At 42.1% G+C, this 25,035-nt stretch overlaps 2 protein-coding genes across 3 annotated transcripts in view; both read left to right on the top strand.

Annotated features, from left to right (window-relative positions):
• Positions 1 to 381: 381 nt before the first annotated feature.
• Positions 382 to 10,886, top strand: FRRS1L (ferric chelate reductase 1 like). Its single transcript, XM_083473386.1, has 5 exons — positions 382 to 726; positions 2,164 to 2,248; positions 5,471 to 5,609; positions 8,094 to 8,340; positions 9,233 to 10,886. The coding sequence occupies exons 1-5, from the start codon at positions 498 to 500 to the stop codon at positions 9,403 to 9,405; spliced, it is 873 nt and encodes a 290-aa protein (XP_083329512.1). The 5' UTR covers positions 382 to 497; the 3' UTR covers positions 9,406 to 10,886.
• Positions 10,887 to 12,759: 1,873 nt separating this feature from the next.
• The window catches only part of TMEM245 (transmembrane protein 245), a 49,685-nt gene continuing 37,409 nt past the window's right edge, over positions 12,760 to 25,035 (top strand). For both annotated transcript variants that reach the window (XM_083473197.1, XM_083473196.1), the window contains exons 1-5: positions 12,760 to 13,463; positions 20,618 to 20,735; positions 21,911 to 22,012; positions 22,335 to 22,445; positions 24,379 to 24,567. In XM_083473197.1, coding sequence (XP_083329323.1) covers positions 12,906 to 13,463; positions 20,618 to 20,735; positions 21,911 to 22,012; positions 22,335 to 22,445; positions 24,379 to 24,567 — 1,078 coding nt within the window. In that variant the 5' untranslated portion in view covers positions 12,760 to 12,905. The remainder of the gene's footprint in view (positions 13,464 to 20,617; positions 20,736 to 21,910; positions 22,013 to 22,334; positions 22,446 to 24,378; positions 24,568 to 25,035) is intronic.

The raw sequence follows: 25,035 nt of genomic DNA, 5'->3' as shown, positions 1-25,035 counted from the left end.
GTGTGTCTATAAGCGTAGCCAGATTTTTTTTGGCGGGGGCACACACACACACACAAGCATTTCTTGGGGGGCGGCAAATCTCAATTTCTAATTGCTTTGTATTGATTTTGATTGATAGAGGGGGGCAGCCGTCCCCCTACTCCCCCCCCTTGGCTAGGCCGGTGTGTGTATTTGTGTTTCCCTATGTAAAAAGCAAAAAAGACCAGGTTTCCCATGGACTCGTCCAGCCAGTGGTGGCGATGGGAAGGCGCTCTGCACATGCTCCTGAGCCCCCTTTCCCTGCCGCCTCCCCTTTCGGCCGTGGGGAGGGCGCTCTGCACATGTTCAGAGCCCTCTCCTCCCCCCACCCCCGCTCCCTCAGGCGCTGAGGAAACCGGTTCCGGGGACCGAGCCCCTCCAGCCCGGAGAGCCGCGGGAGCGGAGGCGGCGGAGGCGCCGGCGCACGGAAGACGAAGCAGCCCGGCTCCAGTCAGGGGGCCTCCGCCGCCGCCGCCGCCATGGCCGCGCGCGCTGCCGCCTTGCTGTGGCTGCTTCTGCTGGCCGGGCCCGCGCCGTCCTCTTCGTCGTGGGGCAGCCCGGCGGCCGGGGGCGCGGGGTCGGCCGGCGGGCGCGGGAGGGACGCCGACCCCGGCGGGGCCCAGGCGGGCGAGCAGCGGCAGCGCCACGACTCCTCGTACGGCACCTTCGCCAGCGAGTTCTACGACATGCGCTTCCTCTCGGACGAGGGTGAGGGGCCCGGCGGGAGAGAGAGGGGCTTCGGAGGAGAGCGCGGCCGGCGGCCGGCGCGTCTCGCCCCCCTCGGCGGGGCCCAGGCGGGAAGGCCTTCCGCCGGCGGCTCCCTTCGCCGCCTTCGCCCCTTCAGGGCTCCTCGGGCCCGCCGCTCGGAGCCTCGCAAGCAGCCAGCGGGGATCCCCCGGGAAAGCGGGCGCCGGAGGGCGGGAGAGGCGAAGCGACGCCTCCCGGAACTCCCGGGACCAGCCTGCGAAGAAAGGGCCCTGGCTGGATCTGGCCAAAGGCCCTATCTATCCATCTATCTATCTATCATCTATCTATCTATCTATCTATCTATCTATCATCTATCATCTATCATCTATCTATCTATCTATCTATCTATCTATCTATCTATCTATCTATCTATCTATCATCTATCTATCTATCTATTTATTTATTTTTGGCCCTATTTATTATTATTATTATTATTATTAATTCTTCTTCTTATTATTATTTATTCTTATTCTTATTCTTATTACTTTTTTCTGGGTACACAGGGTGGGGTACTTTTTTCTGGGGGTATACATACTCCTAAACATTTTGTGAATCTGTTCGGCCTCATTGAGGGGCAGTATATAGCCCAATGGTTGCCATCAATTTGATCTGAATTAATTTTATAATGAAATGATTTTAGAATGTTGTATTATTTTATTGTTGTTAGCTGCCCTGAGCCCGGCTTTGGCTGAGGAGGGCAGGATATAAATAAAATTTATTATTATTATTATTATTATTATTATTATTATTATTATTATTATTTCAATATGAGTAGGAAAAGGAGAGTATCCCTAAACGTTTTTTAAGAAAAAAAGATGATGATGATGATTTTCCCTGACGGGAACTCAAGGAGGCTTGCGGATCAAAATAAGAACGCCTTAAAACAAGGGGGAGAGCAAACCCCCCAAATAACAAAGCAATTAAACTATATATGGCAGGATTTTATCTCTCTATCCTGGCAGTTTGGTTTATTATATGTTTATTATATTCTGCCACATATTTAATTTTTTGCTTTGATTCTTCAAGGTTACCCTTTACAGATCAAAACAAGAATGCCTTAAAATAAGGGGGAGAGCGAACCCCAAAATTAACAAAACAATTAAACATTAATAAATTAAAACTATATACGCCAGGGTTATATCTGTCTTATCTATCTATCCCTTCAATTATATATATATATATATATATATATATATATATATATATATATGCCCTGCCTCCTGCCCCCTAAAATAAATAACGGCTAAAAACAAGTGGCGAGGAGTAACCCAAATTTTTAAAAAAATTAAACATTGAGAGAATTGGAACTATGTGTGCCCGGACAAAACTTACTTAGTTTATTCTTTAAAAGTAAGTATATTCTGCCACATATTTAATTATTTGTTTTGATTCTTCAAGGTTATCCTTTTCCTACTGCTCCTCCAGTGGATCCATTTGCAAAAATTAAAGTGGATGACTGTGGGAAAACAAAAGGATGCTTTAGGTTGGTATGAAACATGTTTGCTTTTAAGTTTATAAATGCTGACATTTTGGCTCCCAAACATGTGCTGTCCATGAATTGTTTATATAAATGTTTAATACTATTATATACAGTGGTGCCTCGCAAGACGAAAATAATCCATTCCACGAGTCTCTTCGTCTAGCGGTTTTTTCGTCTTGCGAAGCAACCCTATTAGCGGCTTAGTGGATTAGCGCTATTAGCGGATTAGCGGCTATTAAAGGCTTAGCGGCTTAGCGGCTAAAAGGCTATTAGCGGCTTAGAAAAAGGAGGGAAAAGCGGGGGGAAATCGGAACACTCGCAAGACGTTTTCGTCTTGCGAAGCAAGCCCATAGGGAAATTTGTCTTGCGAAGCAGCTCAAAAACGGAAAACCCTTTCGTCTAGCGGGTTTTCCGTCTTGCGAGGCATTCGTCTTGCGGGGCACCACTGTATCTGTGACTGTTACATTGCAATCTTGAGCCCAATGGCATGCATGTTTACTGGAATTTGAAATATATTTTCCACTTAAGAACTCTTGTTTGCCAAACCTTATTTATTTTTTAAATACAGTATGTTTTTATTGTCTATTGCTTGTGGTTCACTGCTGTGAACTCCTTTAGCGGGAAGGGTGGTATAGAAATGCAGTCAATCCATCCATCCATCCATCCATCCGTCAGTCAATCAATCAATCAATCAATCAATCAGTACATTTATTAAATTACCTATGTACTACCTTTTGGTGCATAGCCTACCCAAAGTTTTCTGTTTTCATAAAAACACAATCCGTATAAAAATATCTCTTTTTTCTGGAGTAACCAAAATAACGAGACCGTATTACAGAAGCTATTGATAACCTTTCAGCTAGTAGTAGCCAGGTTCGAAGTTGCAAAAAACTGGAATATGACTGAGATGTGAATGATTGATGCCTGAACTTAAGAGGTTATGGCACACAGCCATTGGACAGAAAGTTGCATTTAATTTAAGACTGGCAAAGACTAAAGTAATGATCATGGGCTACTGTGTGACTTGGAACTTGTTTGCAGTATACATGAAGGAATTCGTGGCACTTGCCATACCAGCTTTGTTTCCCCAAGTCTACTTTTGCTAAAAATATGGGTGGCCCAAATGTTTAGGTGGACCTTATTTGACAGATTGGTGTTGTATGGTGTCATCGTACCTACCTGCTTCGTATCGTCAGCTTTTTAGTTGTATCTCTAAATGCTCAAAAAAGTTTAAAAACATAGAGACATACAGTATATGTTCTAGATATTTAATGATAATAAACTGTTCTTCTTTTGATGTAACCCACTGTGCAACCCCAGGATGATGGATGAAATATAAATCTCAATAATAAATAAATAAGTAATTGATGGAAAACTGTTCATTTTGACAGTGTAGACGAAATAGATTGATGGTCTGGCCTACCTGGGTGTAGAAAACAAGAATAGCATCATCTACATGGATAACAATTGAAGGATAACCTTAAGAGTAGAATGGAAACAACTTAGTTTGTTGTTTTCATTTTAAAATGCTTACATTGGAAAAGGATCTCGGAGACTTAATCACATTTTTTTAAAATAAATAGGCTTTTCTGTATCTCAGCCAATCAGAACTGTCTCCTTAAGTCTTTCATTCCAGAAATTTAGTATAAATTGTTGTTCCAGTAACACCAGCTCAGCTTAATAGGATACTCTCTGCTGCCAAACTTAAATGTTGCTAAGAACTTTTTTTTTAACGTTTGTAGTGGTATACTTAAGATTATATCAGGAAATACTTTAGCTTTAGACCCTTTCTTGATTTTACTGAATGTAATTGAGGAAATTATGTACAGTGTATTGATTGCTGTGGTGAGTTATGGATGAAGCATTGGAAAGCCCCTCAACCTCTTGCAGTTTGGAAGTGGCAATTGAAATGACTAGATTCGGCTGAAATTGACAAATCAGCAGAAGCAATTAATATAGGAGAAGAGTCTCTTGCAATGCACCAATGTCACAAATGAATAGATTAATAGTTTAGTAGAATATACATTAAGCTAAACTTGATTTTGGTTTTGTGATCTTTGTCACTGATTCTTTATGTTTTGGGGTTTATGTTTACCCCATTTTCAGTGATGCATGATAATGCTTTTGCACATTTTATGTAATAATATTAGTAGTTTGCTTGATGAGGTTAAGAGAAAGGGCCTTATCCAATATGGAATCTGGATTATGAATTATTTCCCCAGGTATATTTGATAGACCTTCCCAACATCCATTTTTTAAATGTGCATTAAAACTGTTCAGTCATTTTTCTTCTCTTTGGAATTTCTGCTCTTCTGTTTTTATTGTTTTGGTTTTGTTGATTTATAGTTTGATTAGACACACTCTTAAGATTTTGTAAGTAGGCATAGTGCCAAGAGAAGTGGATTACACCTTTTTAATATAAGTAATAAAAATAATAAAGTCATTTTGGGACATTTGTGAAACTACTTCCTCATTCAGCTAAATCCCTGTGCTAGTGCAATGATTAGTGCTAACGCAATGGGACTCCATTCCCAAATGTATGTCTGGAAGATTGGGGAAACCCCCATGACGAATTTGGGTGGTGAAGGTTCCCTTATCCTAATGGATGCTGCAACTTAGCACTATGTTGAATATAACCCTAAGTTATTATAAAAAGTAATTCATGATTTGCTAAATAATAAAAACACCAGAGGCCCAATCTAGAGACATTTAGGCTTGGGTATCTCTATATGATGCCTACATTATGTGTGCTTAATATTTCTGTCCTATGCAGGCTCAGTGATTGGACTGCAGTGCTATTTGCCATAGATTTCCATCAGACATAACCCTAAGTCAGTAGCAAATTTTTCAGCTGGATTGAAAGTACAGGTAGACTTAAACAGAAACGTTCCTTGTATATAAAAGGATGTCACATAGAGGAGGGAGAAAGGTTGTTTTCTGCTGCTCCAGAGAAGCGGACACGGAGCAATGGATCCAAACTACAAGAAAGAAGATTCCACCTAAACATTAGGAAGAACTTCCTGACAGTAAGAGCTGTTCGACAGTGGAATTTGCTGCCCAGGAGTGTGGTGGAGTCTCCTACTTTGGAGGTCTTTAAGCAGAGGCTTGACAACCATATGTCAGGAGTGCTCTGATGGCCCTTGTGGTCTCTTCCAACTCTATGATTCTATGATTCTATCTCTGAATTATAGGCAGTGATTTTTTTGTCTCCTCTGTCACATGTAGGTATGGTAAACCAGGATGTAATGCAGAGACTTGTGACTACTTTCTCAGTTACCGCAGAATAGGAGCTGACATAGAGTTTGAACTGAGTGCCGAGACAGATGGTTGGGTAGCTGTGGGATTTTCCTCTGATAAGAAAATGGTAAGATGGTGTTAATAATAATGAAGCACTGATTCATTTTTGAGAAAGAAAGGACATATGAATAAAAATTAAGTTAATGCATTGATTTGCACAATTGTATACTTGGACATGAAATGGTAAGTTAGAAAAGTGTTAAAAGTAAAACGTTTCCATTTTATGCCCAAGGTCCACTTGTTTGATGTTAGACTGGGTGCTCAAGCAATGGGGAATGAAAACACAAGAGAGGGCAATCCTTTTATGCCATTCTTGATGTTGGACAGGTCCTTTCTCTTTTTAAATTTTTTAAAAATTGATTTTCAGGTAGTTTAAAAATAAATAAATCCCTAGACGTAAAGTACAAAATATGACAATGTCATAAGCATATTGTACAACTTTCGTATTTGTCAAGGGTGCCCACAAACACCAAATTAATAGTGCCCCCAAGCGGTTTGAAAAAATAAGACTCACATTGTCCATCAAAGCAGATGGCAAAGATTATTGGAATTGTTTGAGGGATATATGAAATAAAGAGCTCTTTTCTCTTTGTCTGATGAACACCCTCTCTATTTCTACCATAATTTACCACCACCGTGTTAGGGTTGCTTAGGGAGCTGCTGTGGATGGTGTGTGCTCAGTGTCAGGGAATTCTTTGGGCACAGATGGAAAGAAAGTTGTGAAGCAACAGCACATGTGAATGGCCAAACAGTAAGAAGGCTTTTGCTTATCCAGGCCTGGTATAAATAAATAGCAGAAGGCCTGGTCAACAGAACAGTGCATTTCACCTTTCAGTTCAATGTTGAGGTTTGAAGTCTGGAGCTAGAGATCACAGCCTCCGAACATGGACTTGCTAGTCATCCTGACGCTGGATGAAGGGGGAGGTTTACCCTGTCAGCAACTGGGGGGTACTTGGTACTTGTCTAGTGGCAAAAATCTGCTTTAAAGCATCTCAGATGAAGCTGTAAAGCGCTGTGGGGCGTTTGTCAGCCCGAGGAACATACCCTTCTCGCCAGTCTTCTGCCAGTTACATGCCAGTAGTGGGCGGGGCCAGAGACAAGGTGGGCAGAGCAATATGTCTAAATTTTGCCTGTGTGCAACTGGGTAGTTTCTACGCACCCACATACATCCTGCTGTAGCTTGTCTCTAGAAAGTAAACATTACTAATTATTTTTACTAAGCAGCATGCAGATAGGAGTAGAAAATAGGAATAGGGGGAAAAAACCTGTTGATGCTTCACAGCTTTTCTCTGAGATCACATTTTCCAGAACACAGAATACTCACCCATTTGCTTAGTCATGGGGCCAGACTTGCCATGTTCATGCATACAGCATAGCGGCAGAGTTAAAAGCAACGTGCATTTTACCTTTGTGTGCTCGGTCAGTAGACGCATTTCTGTCCCAACTCTTCTGTTATTGGAGGTGGGTTGGGAGAAAAGTGCTTGGGGTGATGGACCTTGGGAAGCACTCAGCTTCCCTCACGCAGACACAAATTTGATGTCAAACTTGGATTTGCCTACCCTGACTTGCACATGAACAAGGCAGCTACATGGACAGCAAATAGATATAACAGGAGTAGCCCTATTTTAATCCCCAGAAAAGTCATAAAAAGAGAAATGTTGGAAATGCCTGTTTTCAGCCTTACTTCTTGGTATCTCTTGGGTAACCCATTATTGTTATTAGGAGAGTGTAGCTGGCAGAATCAAGGCAGGGGGTAAGTATCTGTTTAAATCAGGAAGAACTTTCTGACAGAATCAGCCTATATATACACCCTTGTGCAAATTAATTGAAACAAAGCATGTTTTCTATCTTACACGTAATCCTGTACTCAAAGCAAACACAAAAAGTCAGTTGATGATTATGGTGTCGGAAGCCAGCAACCAATAGAAGGAATGATGCGCTTGCCACAATATATTGAGGTTCTACGAAAGAGAGTTATTCCAGAGCTGGAAAAGAGGTATCTTGACAGTACTGGGATATTGCAGCAGGATCTAGCCCCCTGTCACACATCGAAAATGGTGAAGAAATTCATGACAGAGCAGCAAATACAGGTACTTGATTGGCCAGGGAATTCCCTGGACGTAAATCCCATTGAGAATTTGTGGGCTATATGCAAAAGTCGCCTCCGTGCTGTAGACTGTACGGCTATGGAGAAGCTCATTCAGGCGCTGATTCAAGTGTGGTACAGGCATCCGAAAATCAACAGTGACTGTTCGAAACTAGTAGACTCCATGCCAAACCGTGTTCAAATGCTGCTTAAAAATAGCAGAGGTCCTATCCGTTACTAATGTACGTACATGTGAGTTTTGTACATGTATATGTGAGTTTTGTACAATAAACTACATTGTTTGTTTCAATTAATTTGCACAAGGGTGTAGTAGGGACACCTCTTCCTGCTTAAGAGATTTGTTACTGTTAATGGTTTGTCTGTGATTTGAAGATCTCATGGGAACAATTCCTTCGTTTCTAATGGGTACAGGTGATGAATCCTTATTTTGGTTTCTCCATTTAGGGTGGAGATGATGTCATGGCTTGTGTTCACGATGACAATGGAAGAGTCAGAATACATCACTTCTACAATGTTGGACAGTGGGCAAAAGAAATCCCAAGAAATCCTGCTAGAGACGAAGAGGGTCTTTTTGAAAACAACCGTGTAACATGTCGATTCAAGCGTCCTGTGAAGGTTCCCAGAGATGAAACTATTGTAGATCTTCATCTGAGCTGGTATTATTTATTTGCTTGGGGCCCAGCAATTCAGGGTAAGTTGTTCTTCTTTTGAGTTTCTAATTAACGGCAGTTAATTTAAAGCAGCAGTGTTTTCCAGTAGGAATGCATGAAGTTAGCAATATCTAATCCATCGTGTATTCACCATAAGCAGAACTAATTCCATTCCACTGTAGTGGAATGCATGATTTGTATTTAAGCTGTCATTGCTATGCTTTATTTTTTAGTTCATGATGTCACTTGAAGAAGTTACATAGCACTCCAGAATTATTGTAGTTTTGTCTCTTCTCTCAGTCCAAAGCATGTTCGCTTAACCTTATTAGGGAGATCTCCCCAATAAGTAAGTATACTTAGGTTTTTATTGTAGAGAACTCAGTTCCTTGTACTATGCCTATATGCTGGCAAGGAGACCTTCGCGTTCCCAGGAATTGGCAGCTGTTACAGATCTATGCATAGCTTTCTTTGCTGTAAGAAGATACCTCGCAAAGGACCAAGCCATACCAGACTACCTTGCTACTGTCTTTGATGTAGGAATGCATGCTTTCCTTTGCACATTAAAAAAAGAGCAAAATACAGTGGAACCTCAGGTTGCGAACATGATCCGTGTGGGAGGCAGGTTTGCAACACGCAGTGCTGCATCTGGATACGTGCAGCTCGCGATTTGGCGTTTCTGTGCATATGCAAAGGGCGATTTAGTGCTTCTGCACATGCGCCAGCGCCAAAACCCAGAAGTAACCCATTCTGGTACTTCCGGATTCGGTGTGGTGCGCAACCCGAAAACGCGTAACCTGAAGCATCTGTAACCCGAGGTACCACTGTATTGGATCAGACTGACCATTTTGAATGCTAGCTAGTTAGCGAGAAATAGAGTTAACATCTTAAGCAACCCTGCTCAATTTCTTGCTCTCTGTTCTTTAACTATTTTAGGTTCTATAACTAGGCATGACATAGATTCTCCACCTGTCTCGGAGCGTGTGGTCAGTATTTACAAGTATGAAGATATTTTTATGCCGTCAGCTGCCTATCAGACCTTCTCTTCTCCATTCTGCTTGTTGCTTATTGTTGCATTGACATTCTATTTATTGATGGGAACCCCATGACGACTGCAAACAGAGACCATTTGTTAGTGAGCATTGCTCAGGACAGGAGCTTTTTCTATTGGAAATGGTATCACTGGACACTTAGTTATTCATTGGCAGCTTGAGCTCTTCTGCTACCTGAGCCATAGTTGTGTGCCAAACAATCACGATATTTGAGAATAATCAAGGAACAATTGTACTTGGCAGAACATTTTTAGTAGATATATAACTTGTTTCATGAAAGATTAAGGCTGCGTTCCTTTTACTTACTAGGGAGAAAGCCTAGCCGAACACAGCATGACTTACTTCTGAGTAGACATAGAAAGGATTGCATTGTTAAACCTATGGGTGTGATGGTGAATTATTATGAGAAACACGTAAATTCTATTTCCTAACTCTAAATTACATTTAATTGAGTAAATAAAAAATAGAAATATATCATATTTCATGAGATTATTTAGGTAATATATGTTTAAATACTTACAATTTAAGTGTCTGGTCCCAGAGTCAAAATAATGTTAATTATTTTTTTACCTTCCCAAATAAAATTGTGCATAAGCTTAAGTATTTACAGGACTCTAAAACAAGTCAGTATTAAAAATTATCTTTTGGGAAATGATAGAAGATAATCATTTAGCCAAGAAAATAACTTTTCTATCTGAAAAAGTCACCAACAGACCATTTTAAGAAAATGGCCACATTTTGCCTATATTATTATTATTATTTTAAATCTATGCTACTGGGAAGGGGGGCTGAGAGGTTGGTGGATCTTGTAGAACTTCCTTCTCTGCAGGCAGCAAAGGAAGCTCACCCGCAAATGCCGTCTTGTTCGCTCCTCCACTGTTGTTGCTCTGACAGCAATGGGGGCTGAGAAAGGGATATACTAGGTTGGAGGCGTGAAACCAGTGGGAAGGGAACCATTTTAATAATGTGTGAAGGGGAAAGGGGGAAAGAAAAAGTCATTTACCCCCAACTAAAGCTAAAGCAAGTCTGGCAGGGCTTAGGAAATTATAGTTCCTCTGCCCCCTTCAAATTGTTTCATAGGCAAAAGTAGTGCCATTGGAAAAGTGAAAATAATAGCTAAGTTTCCAGTATGGAGTGTACATTTTCTGGAAAAAGCAGCACTATATGAGGTAAGTGACTTAAAAGAAGATGTTTACATGTGTATATATTTTGACACAATTTGTGTTCAGTTTCTTATGTATGCATAAATGTGAAGCAAGTGAAAGAAGAAAAAAAGAACCCTTTTATCTTGTATTTTTCCTTTATTTGAAATGATATCTCCAAGGGTACGGAAATATAATTTATGTTGCTGACATGGAATCAATATAAAGGAACGACTTGTTCCTCAGAACTATGAATGAACTAAAAAGTGTATTTGAACTAAATGTGTATTTCTACAAAATGTTCAGTACATGGAAATGTAAAAAGAGGTCAGTATTATGTCAGATTTACTGTGTGAAATATGAGTGACAAAAGATAAGTAAAGATAATTTGATGCAGTTTGCATTCTGACTTTCTTTTGTTAGGCTTTATACCTCACAAGCATTTGCTTAAAACAACTATGATCTCAGAGCATTTGAAGCATCATCTCCTTGGTGTATAACACACACACACCCTCCGCCAAGTGAAGTAAAAAAATGAGTTTGTTTTCAGTACATGTACAGAGGAAGCCAGGCTGAAAGAGGACGTGGAGGAGTTAGTAGCCAGCAACAGTCAAACTTAGCTCATTGCAGCTTATGTGAGCTTGCGAACGGGCATTTAGTGGGGGAGTTTAAGGGGGAGATCCAGAGTACTGGGCAGTCAAGGGAGCTGCTGCAGTGACCTGCAACATCTGTGCCGTTTTTCTTTCTGCCAGAGAATATGCAAACTGGTTGTTTTGCTGGAAGAGAAGGTGCCGCAACTTGTGACCCACCTAGCCCCAGCTCAAGCAACAGGACAACATGCAAAGTTTCTCGACAGAGCTGCATCACACTGTTGTCTCATGTTAAGCTTGTGGTCCACCAGGATTTATTTCACATGTGCTACTAGCACTCCAAGTGTCCCCCATTTTATATTTATGCAGCTGGTTATTCCTGTCTAAGTGTAGAACCTTACACTTCCTAAAATTCATTTTGTTACTTTCAGTAGGGACAAATGTAAAGTGTACAGATACACCAAACACAGAAAAAAAATGAAAAATATTAAGGCGCCAGGCTACATAAAGTGTTCAAAAGACCTGGCTAGAACAGAAAGGTATTCTTGTGGCACTGGAAAGATGCCAAGGGTACACTAGGTTGGCCTTTCTAGGAAAGCTGTTCCATAAAAGCCCTCTCCTTGGTTACTGCCCATCTTTCTTCTTCAATCAATGTCCTTTAAACCTTAGGGTCAATCCAAGAATGCAGTCCGTGAGTTGGGTCTCTTGCTCAACCTACTAAGGTGCAAACATTAAGCATTGCAATATACACTGGTCCAGCTGGTGGCAGCAGCAGTCTCTCTTAAGACCTCCCTCCCAAATCAACTGAGCAAGTTGCAATATTATTTGAATAACTGAGCAGATTGCAATAGTCTGACCAGCAGCTGTTAACAGAAAGGATGTGTACCTACAATTTTGCCCGTGGTATGATTATTTTCCACCTAGTCATTTTGATACGTTGGCACCCCATTTGCAAATTTTAACAATTCCAAAACACTGATGTGCTTTCACTTACGCAATGTTAAATATATTGCCTTCAGTTGTACTTGAGGGTCGATTTCAAAAATTTCCGCTGGAAAAACATTGATGCCCATGTGGAGATGGCAGTATTGAATCAGTAGCTCATGTGCTTCTAGCTTGCTCTCTTTATAAAGATTTGAGGAGTAAGGTTATTACCCCTCTACTACTACCCATACTCAACCATTGCTGTGTCCTAGCAGATTAAGATAACCAGGTGTTAGCAAATACTGATGTCAGATATCAGTCAGTAGAGCATGAGACTCTTAAACTCAGGGTCGTGGGTTGGAGTTCCATGTTGAGCAAAGGATTCCTCAGTTGGATTAAATGAACCTCTTGAGTCCTTCTAATTTTCTATGAATGTTTTTTTTTATAAAAAAGGGTTATTTTTTTTTAAAAAGCTTCCAGCACAGCTATCTGCACGCATGCTCTGCCTGTACGTAATTGACATAATAAAAGCAACAAATCAGAAGATGGGGACAAGCACAAAAGGGAACGCCTATTGGTGTGAACTGGAACCCAGGCTCCTCTGCTAAGACTGCATTTCCCAGGACCCCTCAAAACCATGCCACAACCTGGGAGAATGAAAAGAACTACGTCTCCCAGCATCCCCCGCGGGCTCCAGCCAAAGCTACGCCCTGAGAAGAAAAAAGAACTACATCTCCCAGCACGCACTGCAGGCTCTAGCCGAAACCACGACCCGGGAGAAGAAAAAGAACAAGCAGCCGCCTGAGGGGAAAAGAAAACACTACAGCCCCCAGCATCCTCCGCGGCCCCTTCCTCTCAGGCGGCCCCTCAGCCGCGGTCCGGCGTCGCCGGCGCCTTGCCCATGGCCGAGAGCGGGGACCGCGGCGGTGGCGGCGGCGGCGGCTCGCCGAGCCCGGAGCCGGCGGCGAGTCCCGGCCCTCCCGGCCGGCCGCCTGCCGCGCTGCCGCTGCCCCGCCTGGAGAAGCCCCTGCGCCAGGCCTTCTACAACACGGGCGCGCTGGTGCTGGCGGGGCTGTGCTGCGGCGCGGCGGTGCTGGTCTACTTCATCCTGGAGGCCTTCCTGCGGCCGCTGCTGTGGGCCGCGCTGTGCGGCACCTTCCTGCACCCCTTCAAGAGCTCCCTGACGGCGCTGGGCCGGGCCTGGCTGCGCCGCCTGCGCCGCTCCGGGGCGCCCGTGCTGCCCGCCGCGCTCCTCCTGCCGCTCTGCTTCGCCAACGCCGCCGCCGAGGCGCTGGGCCGCCAGCTGCTCCGCCGGAGGAGGCTCCTGGTGCTGCTGGGCGCCGGCGGGCCCGCGCTCTACGGCTGCTACGCGCTCGGGGCCTCGCTCGGGGCCCGCGCCGCGCTCGCCCAGGCCGCCGGGGTCATCGGCGCCGGGCTGGACTGCTTCAGCAGCCTCTGGGTGAGTCGGGGCGGAGGGAAAGAGAGCCTCCGGGGCATGTGCAGAGCGCGTGGGTTCCCCCCGCCCTTTAATCGCAGCCCTCTAAAGCGCGCCCGCCCACACACGTGCACTCCTCCCTCGGTTGGGACAAGAGGATGCGGCTTCCCGCGAGGTGGTTTTGGGTTGCCCTTTGGTAGACCGGATTACGCCAGGAAGAAAGGAGAGGGGAAGCTGATTTAAGTTTCCCATTGAGAATGCTTCACACCTACACGGTGGTGCAAAACTGACCACTAAACCAGATTAGGTAAAGGGACCCCTGGCCATTAGGTCCAGTCGTGGCTGACTCAAGATCAAGATGAGGGGCAGCAAAGTGCTAATACAAACAGGTCCAGAAGAAGAGATTTCAGTAACAACTCACTTTTTAGGTGCCCAGTTTCCAGTGGTTGCTTGTCCTTCAACTGCTGCAGTTAGCTCTCAAGAACTGTAAAAGGTAAAGGGACCCCTGGCCGTTAGGTCCAGTCGTGGCCGACTCTGGAGTTGCGGCGCTCATCTCGCATTATTGGCCGAGGGAGCCGGGGTACAGCTTCCGGGTCATGTGGCCAGCATGACTAAGCCGCTTCTGGCGAACCAGAGCAGCGCACGGAAACACCGTTTACCTTCCCGCCAGAGCGGTACCTATTTATCTAGTTGCACTTTGACGTGCTTTCGAACTGCTAGGTTGGCAGGAGCAGGGACTGAGCAAAGGGAGCTCACCCCGTTGCGGGGATTCAAACTGCCTGATCCGTAAGTCCTAGGCTCTTTGGCTTAACCCACAGCACCACCCGCATCCCTCTAAACCAGATTACTTTGCAGCAAATAGGCTGCTGTTCACACACACACCCCTGGTTAGTACAAGAGAATGTGGCTTTGGCAGGGTGGGCTGTTTTAAACTAGCAAGAAGAAAGAGCAAAAAGCAGGTTTAAGTTTTCCGTTTTTAGACACCTTTACACCTAAACTGTGACTGCTAAACCAGATTAATTCACAACAAAGGTAGTATTATTTACATGATTTCATCTTTCCAGGCTTTACATCACTTCTCATACAGTATATACATTTCACATGCTTTCCTTGTTTACCTAGAAAGCATGTGTCTTTGAACTATTAGGCTGTGTGGTTAGTAGGAATGTAGGAACTTGAACACTGGATACTTTTGTCTTCTTTCCTGTGTTGCTCTTTTGGTTTCACTCAGCCTTGGCCCAGCCCTACCCCTAACTCAAAATAAAGCAGCAAACAAGAAGATGAAGATAACCTGGGGTCCTTGAGCTTTAATGGATGTGGAAAAGGGAATTTCAGCATGTGTATCTTTCATGCTCTTGTGATAGATCACAGCACAATTTAATAGTTAACTGCAAAGGTGTGACAGAAGGTCTTGGGATAAACATAGAATATGTAAACTGTATCCTGCATAATGAATTGCAGTCACTGAAACATATCTTAAGATAATTTCAAGAAGGTGCAGGTCCCAGGAAAGATTGACCCATGGCACTGTGCACAGGGCTTTAATTGAGCGTTGGCTCTGCACTGGAACATGTCCAGTTTCAGCACCTAGGAGATGTGACATAATGGGTAATTTTGTTTGGGAATCGCCCACATCTTGAATATTTAATCGCAGCCACTTGGAACTGCGCCCACAGAGAGGTTAGAGGATGCAGCTTCTAGGAAAGCTTGAATCCTAGCAATAGGGCTTCCTTTGAGCTGGGGCTACATTCTGGAACTTGCCTTTAACACCAGAGATCAGCCTGGAAGAGATCATCTAAACAAGTGTGCCTCAAAGTATGTGTAGAATACAGCATCTGCATTCTGGGCTGACTACCCTATTGTTCTCCGATGCTTCCAGTTGTCTTTTTGATCCCCTCCCACCACAAAAGCAACCCTCCCTCCTCTGCCCCCTTCCCTCCTCTGTTCAAAGGTGTTTATTGTCTCCCCTATTTTCAAAAAGCCATCCTTTGATGTATCTTCCCTCTCTCTTCTGCCCTTTGTCTCCAAACTCCCATTGTGTTTGACTTCCCTTCTAACTCAGATCTTGATTTTTTCTGTCTGATATCTACTCCTTGGATTCTATTGAAACCACACGCACAACAACTATTCTGCCCTCATTCTTTACCTTTATCACTCTCCTGCTTCATTCCTTTTATGTCTTGGTCTAGGTGTCTATGGTTCTGTCTTGATATGGTTCTTTTCCCTACCAGTTTAGGCTGAGGTCCTAGCCTCACTTATCTGGAAGTAAGCCCCACTTAATTCAGTAGGACTTGCACATGGTAAGAATGGAGCTGTTAATCATTCTTTCAGTTTTATTATTTTTTCAGTTTATATACCACTCTTTATCAAAAGATCTCTGGGTGGTGTACAACATTAGAAACACGATACATCAGTGCATAGTAAAAAGCATACTGACAGACAGATTAATAGTAAAATAATCATAGTAATAACAGCCCTCTCCCCCACACTTTCACAGACCATAGATTATTTAATAGCCATAGGCCTAGGTAAAGAGGACTGTTTTTGCCTGGCGTCCAAAGACATTTAATGATGGCGCCAGGTGAGCCTCTCTGGGGAAAGCACTTCAGAGTCACATAGTCACCACAGAAAAGGCTCATCCTTGGTTTTTTTCCCTCTGCTGAAGTCCCTTGGGATTTGTTTTTGGCCCTCAGAACACTGTTTCTGGTTGATGGTATCAGCACTCACTGCTTTCTGTGCCACATATGGATGACATCCAGCCTTACCTTTCTACTCCTGAACTGTCTCCCTTTCTTCAGTCCTGCATCTCCAGCTGACTCTCTGATCATCACATGCTTTTTGGTCATAGAATCATAGAATCATAGAGTTGGAAGAGACCACAAGGGCCATCGAGTCCAACCCCCTGCCAAGCAGGAAACACCATCACAGCACTCCTGACATATGGTTGTCAAGCCTCTGATTAAAGACCTCCAAAGAAGGAGACTCCACCACACTCCTTGGCAGCAAATTCCACTGTCAAACAGCTCTTACTGTCAGGAAGTTCTTCCTAATGTTTAGGTGGAATCTTCTTTCTTGTAGTTTGGATCCATTGCTCCGTGTCCGCTTCTCTGGAGCAGCAGAAAACAACCTTTCTCCGTCCTCTATGTGATATCCTTTTATATATTTGAACATGGCTATCATATCACCCCTTAACCTCCTCTTCTCCAGGCTAAACATGTCCAGCTCCCTTATTTCAGTATGTCCAAAGCCAAACTTTTAATCTCCCTTCCCAAGTCCTACTCCCTCTTATGCTTGTTTATCCATTGACAAAGTTACAATCTACTCTGATGAACAGTCATGAACAGCTTTATGGCTGAGTCCTCCTTGTTTCTTGTGTTCAGTTTGTTACCAAGTAGGGCTGTGCAATAAATTGCCGTATTGTTGAATACCAGTATGGAAATAACATCATGATAAGTGTTTCAACAAGGCAATATACTGGTGAATCAAAGGTGGAGACTTGACAGCTTTCCAGGGGGTAGGTTGGCAGAAGGTTGGCAGTTCGAATCCCCGCGGTGGGGTGAGCTCCTGTTCCTCGGTCCCAGCTTCTGCCAACCTAGCAGTTTGAAAGCACACCAAAAAAAGTGCAAGTAGATAAGTAGGTACCGCTCCGGCGGGAAGGTAAATGGCGTTTCCTTGCGCTGCTCTGGTTTTGGTGTTCAGTTTCGCCAGAAGCAGCTTAGTCATGCTGGCCACATGACCCGGAAAAACTGTCTGCAGACAAACGCCTGCTCTCTCGGCCTGTAAAGCAAGATGAGCGCCACAAACCCAGAGTCATCTGTGACTGGACTTAACTGTCCGGGGTCCTTTACCTTTATCTTTTTGCTTGCTTGCCCTCCCTCTTTCCCTTTGATAAAAAGGGAGAGATTGATGGCTTTCAGGGGGACCGTTCTGTGGGGGGTGGGGGTGGAATGGAGTGGAGAAGATTTAGCTGGCTGTCTTATGCTGAAATGGGAGCTTGGGTACTATGTGAGAATGATGGGGAGGGTGTTTTTAGGTAAGCAGTGCAAGCAAATGTGTGTCTACTCACATGCAAGCCGTACTGAATTCAATGAGGATTACTCCCAGGAAAGTAGAAGTAAGTTTAGTTAGGGCTTATGCATGCATAGATTCCATTTAGACCTCGTGAGTGGGGAAGCAGATGCAACTTGACTAGTAAATCACTTAAACTACTCTTAAATTAGTTGAAAGTATTTTAAATATATGGAAGTTTATTTAATATTGTTATTAAATCTACTACTTCCTTACATTTTAAGGCCCTCCATGGGGAGGCACGGCAAGGCTATCTGCTGCAGCGGGGAAGCGCGGCACACCCTCTGCCACTGCGGGGAGGTGCAGCAAGGCCCTCCACCACCACAGATATATATCATGATATATCAAGTTATTGTGATGTTTAGCTGTTGATATATCCTGGTGTTGAAAACCAGGTGTCGATCAAGTCATACTGCTTCTTTCTTTTTCTCTTGCAAAAAAATTACTGTAGATTGCTTGGACTACTGCAATATTCTCTCGGGTCTTGGTTCCCCCGCATCTAAACCTCTCTTGTCATTTTGATGTTGTGATGCCTCTCCTTAAACCCTACACTGACTTCCAGTCTTTGCCCTTCAGAGCCGTCCATGGCCCTTCCTCCTAATCCTTCTGCTGTTGCATTCTGACGCACCCCTGCCTGTATCCTTTTCTCCAGCTTTGCCATCTTCAGCCACCTGGAGGTCTGCTACCTCAAAGAGCTCACTCCTTTGTTGTCCCATAAGCTTAGAACTGCCTCCCTGTATACCAGCATCATGCTGTTTTATTTACATCTCTCAAATCCCTTCTCAAACCCCACTTTTCTGTGAAGACTGGCTCAGTCCCTAGTAGTAGTAGTAGTAGTAGTAGTAGTAATAATAATAATAATAATAATAATAATAATAATAATAATAATAATTTATTTATACCCCACCCATCCGGCTGGCTTCCCCAGCCTCTCTGGGCAGCTTCCCACAAAACATTAAAAATACATTAAAACAGTAGTCATTATACTTCCCTAAACTTCCTGTGCCCTGCTGTAAGTGTAACTGGCAGTGTAATCCTGTGTAAGTCTAGACAGAACTTAAATGGCTCTTGCTCCCAGGTAAACATGGGCAGGATTGCAGCTTGAAACAGTAGCTCTTCATCCTGTTGTTTCACCGTACTTCTTCTCCCTTTCTCTGTAGTTTCCTCTGTGTTGAATTTAGGTTATAGGTTCCTTGGGGCAGGGGCCTGTCTTTGAAGCACTATGCTCATTGTGGGCACTATACAAATAATTGCTTACTCTGAGAGTAAGTCAGGAAATGCAGTGTCAAGGAGAACTTGGATCCTTTTCAGAAATGAACAACTGGGCACCACGTCTCAGGGCTGTCGTTCCCACGTCAGAAGAGGCGGATGACCCTGAGCCTTCTCTTGCTAGAGCTGACGCATTACGCAGAATGAGGTGGTAGAATGAAGTGGCATATTTTTGTACCACTTGAGACTGAAGATTTAATTTGCGCCATGCTTGTAGTAAACAAGCATGTCAAGGGGAGAAGAGGTTGCTAAAGCTTTTTTTGGTGTGTTATTTCACTATATTCAGGGAGCTTCTTACACTGGTGAATATATCATAATGCAACCCTCCACCCCCAATCTGAACTAATAAAGTGGGAAATCCCTCTTAATTCTGTGCAACATGTAGATCATAACTTACTGTGTAATACGGCATAAGATCACTGCTCAATTCACACAGCCCTGAAACAAAGACTTGTAGATATGTGTACTTTTTCAGTACATGCCTCTTTTGCACGCGTAAATCTGTTTCTTATGGGGCACAAACATTTTACAACAACATGCAGTTTGTGTTTTTGTAATATATGTCTGACTCTTGTACTTAGAGGTCATTGTAAACCCAAAGTTATGAAGCATGCTGAAGAGTGAAATCTTTTAAGCATTTGCCCTTCTGACATCAAGGTTGGCAGTACTTGGCATTCTTGGGGGGGCATTCTTGTCACTAGTGACATATGGCAAGTCCTGTTGTTAATGTTTCTATTGGTCCTACCATTGGGAAGGATTAGAGCATGTGTTAGTGTCATATTGCTGTACTTAGTATTTTTATAGTCTTTCATAGAATCATAGAATCATAGAGTTGGAAGAGACCACAAGGGCCATCGAGTCCAACCCCCTGCCAAGCAGGAAACACCATCAGAGCATATGGTGAAGTCCTTTGTTGCTTTCACTGCCTTTTCTTAGTTACCATGATACATTTTGGGAATTGTAACAGGAACTTTTGTGAGAGTTCCTGAAGACTCTGTGGCATTAATTTCACTCCTTTATGTTGTTTCAAAATGAATAGCGATCACTAAAGTACTTTGGTTTTGGTTCTTCAAAATGACTACTTGTTCCCATTAAACTAGAAAACAGGGGAGCACTGTAACAAAAAGCTGAATCCAATATATAATACTGGATTATATAGGATTTATGCCTATATCAGGGATGGTCAGAGGTTGCACCATCTTAAAGAAAACCTTCAGTTATAGAGTAAGCACTCAGGCGCAGCCAGGAAATCGCATATAAAATGCAAAGAGGAGAAGTAGTGGGGCCAGGCAATATATTGATATATCTTCCAAAACTGGTTTGAAGTCCATATCATGATGATGGTTTCATATTTTTTGACCTGGCAATATATTGTGAATCATGGTGTGGGTATGCATGTGTATGTGCCTGCTATGCAGAAATCACAATGTGGGGGAAACCGTGAAGCCACCCAATGCCTCTAAATAGTCCTATCCTTATTTCAGATGTTTTGCTATATCTGTATATCACAGTGTTGAAAACCATATATCACCCAGCCCTAATGTATAATAATAATAATGTATAATAATAATGTATAATAATGTATAATAGCTCATCACTTAAAACCACAGAACATCTTTTCTTTTCCATTATAGGCAAAATTCTTGTTGTACCTTGATTTTTTAAAAAAGAGACAAGGCTGCTAGGGACTTTAAAAAGCTATTTGGATTAAAGGAAGCCCATTTTTTTTTAATGTAATCTGTTTTTATTCTGCTTAATAATTTAAGTTGCCAGTTGGGCAGCTAACTTGGGTTTGCCAGGGATGAGTACTGATAGCTGTTTTATTCCCTTTTCCTGTTAAGATATGGACCTTGATAGCAGGCTATTTATTGACTGTATTATTCAAGTGGAACCCAAGCACTGAACGTTACTTGAGAACAATCTCTGTTCCTGTCTGGATTCTACTGCTCTTCCATTTGGGTGAGTAACCTCATAAAAATATTTATTTCATTTATTTGTTGTTTTTCAGGACTTGGCTATAAAGTATTTCTACAGATTTCTGAAAGAGATGTCTTAAACCAATTTTCAGTGAACCAGACAAAAGACCTCCCATTTCAAATACGTTATAGAATACCTTGAATTAAAACTTAATTAAAATAAATAGGGTTTATTCACAAATATGCACTAGTAAACAATGATTCATGCTGGCCTTGCAAATTGGGATTATAAATTAAGGTATGGTCATGGTTTTGCATTGTATCTGAACCATGCCTGGAATCCAGTTGTAATGGGAAACCATGGTTTTGTTCTGTGAATGAATCTGCTGGAACCTCAGGGATGCATGCTCCCATCTTCTTTTGCTTGTGCTAGAGGAGGAGTTCAAAAGGTCCCACTTCCACTTGCAAACTAACCACAGTTTCCTGTGACATCTAAACTCAGCAAGCTGGTTTGTTGAAACTACAGTGAGAATGAGGATCAAACCATGGTTCAGATCCAGATCTCACTAACCAAGGGAGAATTATTGGGCTGTCTTTGTTTTTGTTTTCATGATATAATTTTTGTTTTTTATGTTGTGAACTGCCCTGAGATCTACAGGTATAGCTAGAGCGGTGTACAAATTTAATAAACAAACATAGTTCAACCACAAATTTTGATGCTTAATTTCTGTGCTTAATTTGCGGTAAAACTGGAAGCGTTCACTCTGCTCTGATATGTGAAAGAAGAGGGAGGAATGTGAGAGCCCAAGGCCAACCAGGTTCTGTGGACCTACAACTTCTAGACAGCATGGCCAATGGTCAGTTTAAGTCCTAGCCCAGAAACATCTGAAAGGTCATGGGTTAGCTACTCCTGATTTAGTAGGAAATGGTGGTTTCCCTTATATGAACCGCCCAGAGTGTGGTTATTTTATTACAGTTCTCGTTGTCTCCCTTTGGAAATAATACTTGTGTTTTCAGAAGTAGTATTATCAAAGTAAATATATCCAGTCAAAATGTAGTCTTTTAATTTCATCTATAATAAGGTTTTTGCAAATATCTGTCAGGTAGCGACAGTCCTACCTGATCGTTCTGTTCATTCCATTTACTAGTTTATACATATTAAGGATGTTGATTTTAGAAAGGATGTTGATTTTATTCATAGGTCCTCCTTTTTTTCAGCTTCCGCAGCAGGTTCTTGGAAGATTCCAGTGTTTTTGGTTATAGTTGTCTTAATGACTGTGGGTATGTTGCACGAGCACCCGAGTGGGAAAGAGTCTTCAGGTGAGAAACTCTCTTTCTCTTGTAGTTCCATAGTAGAGATAGCTAAGCTATGGCCCTTCAGATGTGTTGGACTATAGTTCCATCAGCCCCAGCCAGCATGACCAATACTGGTAGATGATGAGAGCAGTAGACCAACATATCTGGAGGACAATGGGTTGCTTACTCCTGTTCTGGAGTATCTTGAGTGAGTGGTAGCTGCTGAAAAAGAACATTGTCTAGGATTATTCTAGTGTGACTGAAGCTGTTGACAGTCCATGAATGGGAACAGAAAAAAACCAATTAAACTACTTTCAGACCTTTATAAGTATTTTATTTTTTATAGGGGTAGAGCTTCCTGGTCAGATGGTTTCTATTGCAGCATCTACAATAGCCATGGCAATATCAATTACAGGATTTGAATCGAATAATGAGGAACATTCACCGCAATCCTCAGGTGACTGAATATTCTGTAAGAATGCTAGACATTTTTCAATATGTTTGCATGCTTTAATCTTGCTCTTTGAATTTATTAAATATATATACTGCCCTTTGTCCACGGATCGCAGGGCAGTTTAGCTATGCTTATTTTGTTACTGCTTGTTTGTTCTGTAATTCATCTTTCAGCTCTGTCATTTGTTCCTTAAGATTACTGTATAAAGTGCAAAATATGCAACTTGTATTTTAAACTGTCATGTTAATGGTGATTTTAGTGATGTGGCATTATAATGGCTGAATGCCATATTGAAAGATAACAGTTTAACTATTTGTCAGATGTTAAGGCACACAAGTAAGCCTTGAGTATTTGTATGGATAAACTGTTCTCTGGGCAGGTGGTGATTACATTAGCAAGTCAGATTCTGTCAATTTAACTTGGTTTTTTAATACACTCTGCAAACAATAAGGACTATTCTCAAAATTTCACAGAACATAGTTGGAAATTTGAGAGCTGTGAGAGAAATCTCACAGGTTTTTTTTCCTTGCTAAATTGTTCAGTTGATCAAATATTAGTTTCATGTGGATTTTTTCATGATACACAAATTGATTTCTGAGATTTTAGTGACCATGTTGTCAAATTTAAATAGGGCTTCAGCACCATCCAAAACCATGGATTGCGCAAGCAATAATTCGGAACTCCATCTGTGATTTGTTCTGCCAAACTTCCTTTTATGTAATGTTTATATGCATACCATACAGCTGAAACTAAATAAACCTACCAATAGAGTAATTCCAAATATGAAGTAGCAGTTTATAAACCAAGCAAACCAAATTCAGTCAGATGACTTCTGTTTAGCCTGTTTTGATTGCAGTCTTGAGCAGTTGCTATCGTACAATATACATGACTTCAGTTCATCATTTTCGATGTTTGTTTGTGAAGGGTCATTCATACTGTCACTCTTGCAGAAATTAATCTTGCTAGTCAAATACTGGAAACTCAAGGAGACGTATTCTGCACAAAACAGAAAGCTTGAATGCTCTAAGAGTATGAGAATATGCTATCAGGGAGGTTTTTATATACTATTAGATTAAACTTTTGTAATTGTAGTTCTGTGTTTTGAGCTTGTATTTTGCAGAGTTTTTGAGGCAAATGTATAGGTAAACTGTAATTTAGAGTTGCTTATCAACTTCTGTTTTCTGTCTACTCAATACAGTGATCTTTGGAATGCTACAGCTATGCTCTGTAAATTCAAACAGGAGACAAATCCATGGTTTACAATCATCTGTCAAACCACGTATCTGATTCTTGGTTTCAGTTGAAACTTTGTGCTAAACCATAGTTGGACTTTAGACATCACACCAAATCATGCTTAGCCAAACCTTGGCGTATGAATAGATTATTTGTATATAAGCTTCCTTTTGAGATTTCAGAATTCCAAGCATTAAGCCTTTGATTAAAACACTGCAGCAAAAATTATTTCTGTGTACACTGAAAGCAAATATTTCACTGAAAACTAGAAAGCAATTCTCATTTTTAAGTTTTTCTTCCTTATTTTTTAGAAATGTATGATTAAACTCATTTAGTTCTGGATACGTTGGGCTTTTGGGAAATTACAATGTGGTGTTAAATGCATAGTAGTTTGTATGGGTTTACATGAGACTGGTATACATGACTTCCCAAGCATCTTAGAAACAGTTCTGATGGCTGCTGTGCTTCTAAATAGCAGTTTGTTTATTTATTTAAACAATTTATATACCACTTAACTGCAATTGTCTCTTAGTGGTTACAAGAATTGAATACAGAAAAGGTAATAATATGTTAAAATGATAAAATCAGACTTCAGTTAAAATGTTTGACCTCAACTGGAAGGGAGTACTACAAAATTCAAGTTAAAGTTAAAACTTGCCAGTCTTGTTGAATGTATTATATAGCTGACTTTTCCTTCTTCCAGGAACCGCAGAAAGTAGTGCCACATCTTCTCCATCCACTGTGAGTGGCAGACAGAGACCTGAGATCGGAACACTTCTTAAAAAGAAGAATACAAGTGATATCTACTTTGTTCTGCTGGCATGGGCCATTGTAATAGTTCAAATATGGTTGAATCTCTGGATAATACAGCTGCTGCCCGTACCTGTTGCAGGTTGTTCTCTATTTTCTTATATTGTGAGGTAAAACAATATTTAGATGAAAAACCTTCAACCAAAGTCTCCACAGTGCAGATCAGTTGTGAAGGTGGAGCAAAGAGAGTTTGTCAAATTGTAAGGAAACAGAAAACTTTCAGTTGGCTGAATCAAGACTCAGGAGAGCAGTGGCTGTGCAAGGGAGTTTTGCTACCCTTTCCTCTATATTGCAGCTCCTTGTGTTCCCTGAAAAGCTACCATAATGGGTCAGATCCTCTGAATCCCTGTGGGATGTGGCACAGAGGAGAATTTAAGGAAACTGGGCAGGCAGGTTCCTAATACATACCCTAGCATCACATACCCTAGGTCACTTTGTGCTACAGAGTATAAATAGTAAGAGGCACCAGTTGAGCTGGTGTGGACTGTATGGAACATAAGCAGTGAACTGGAACAAACCAGGGTCTTAAACCATGTTTATGAAATTAATA

The sequence above is a fragment of the Podarcis liolepis genome, assembly GCF_965112155.1.
Source record: "Podarcis liolepis genome assembly, chromosome: 13".
NCBI lineage: Eukaryota > Metazoa > Chordata > Lepidosauria > Squamata > Lacertidae > Podarcis > Podarcis liolepis.
The sequence above is the reverse complement of the archived record's forward strand: the minus strand, read 5'-3'. Positions and strand labels throughout refer to the sequence as shown.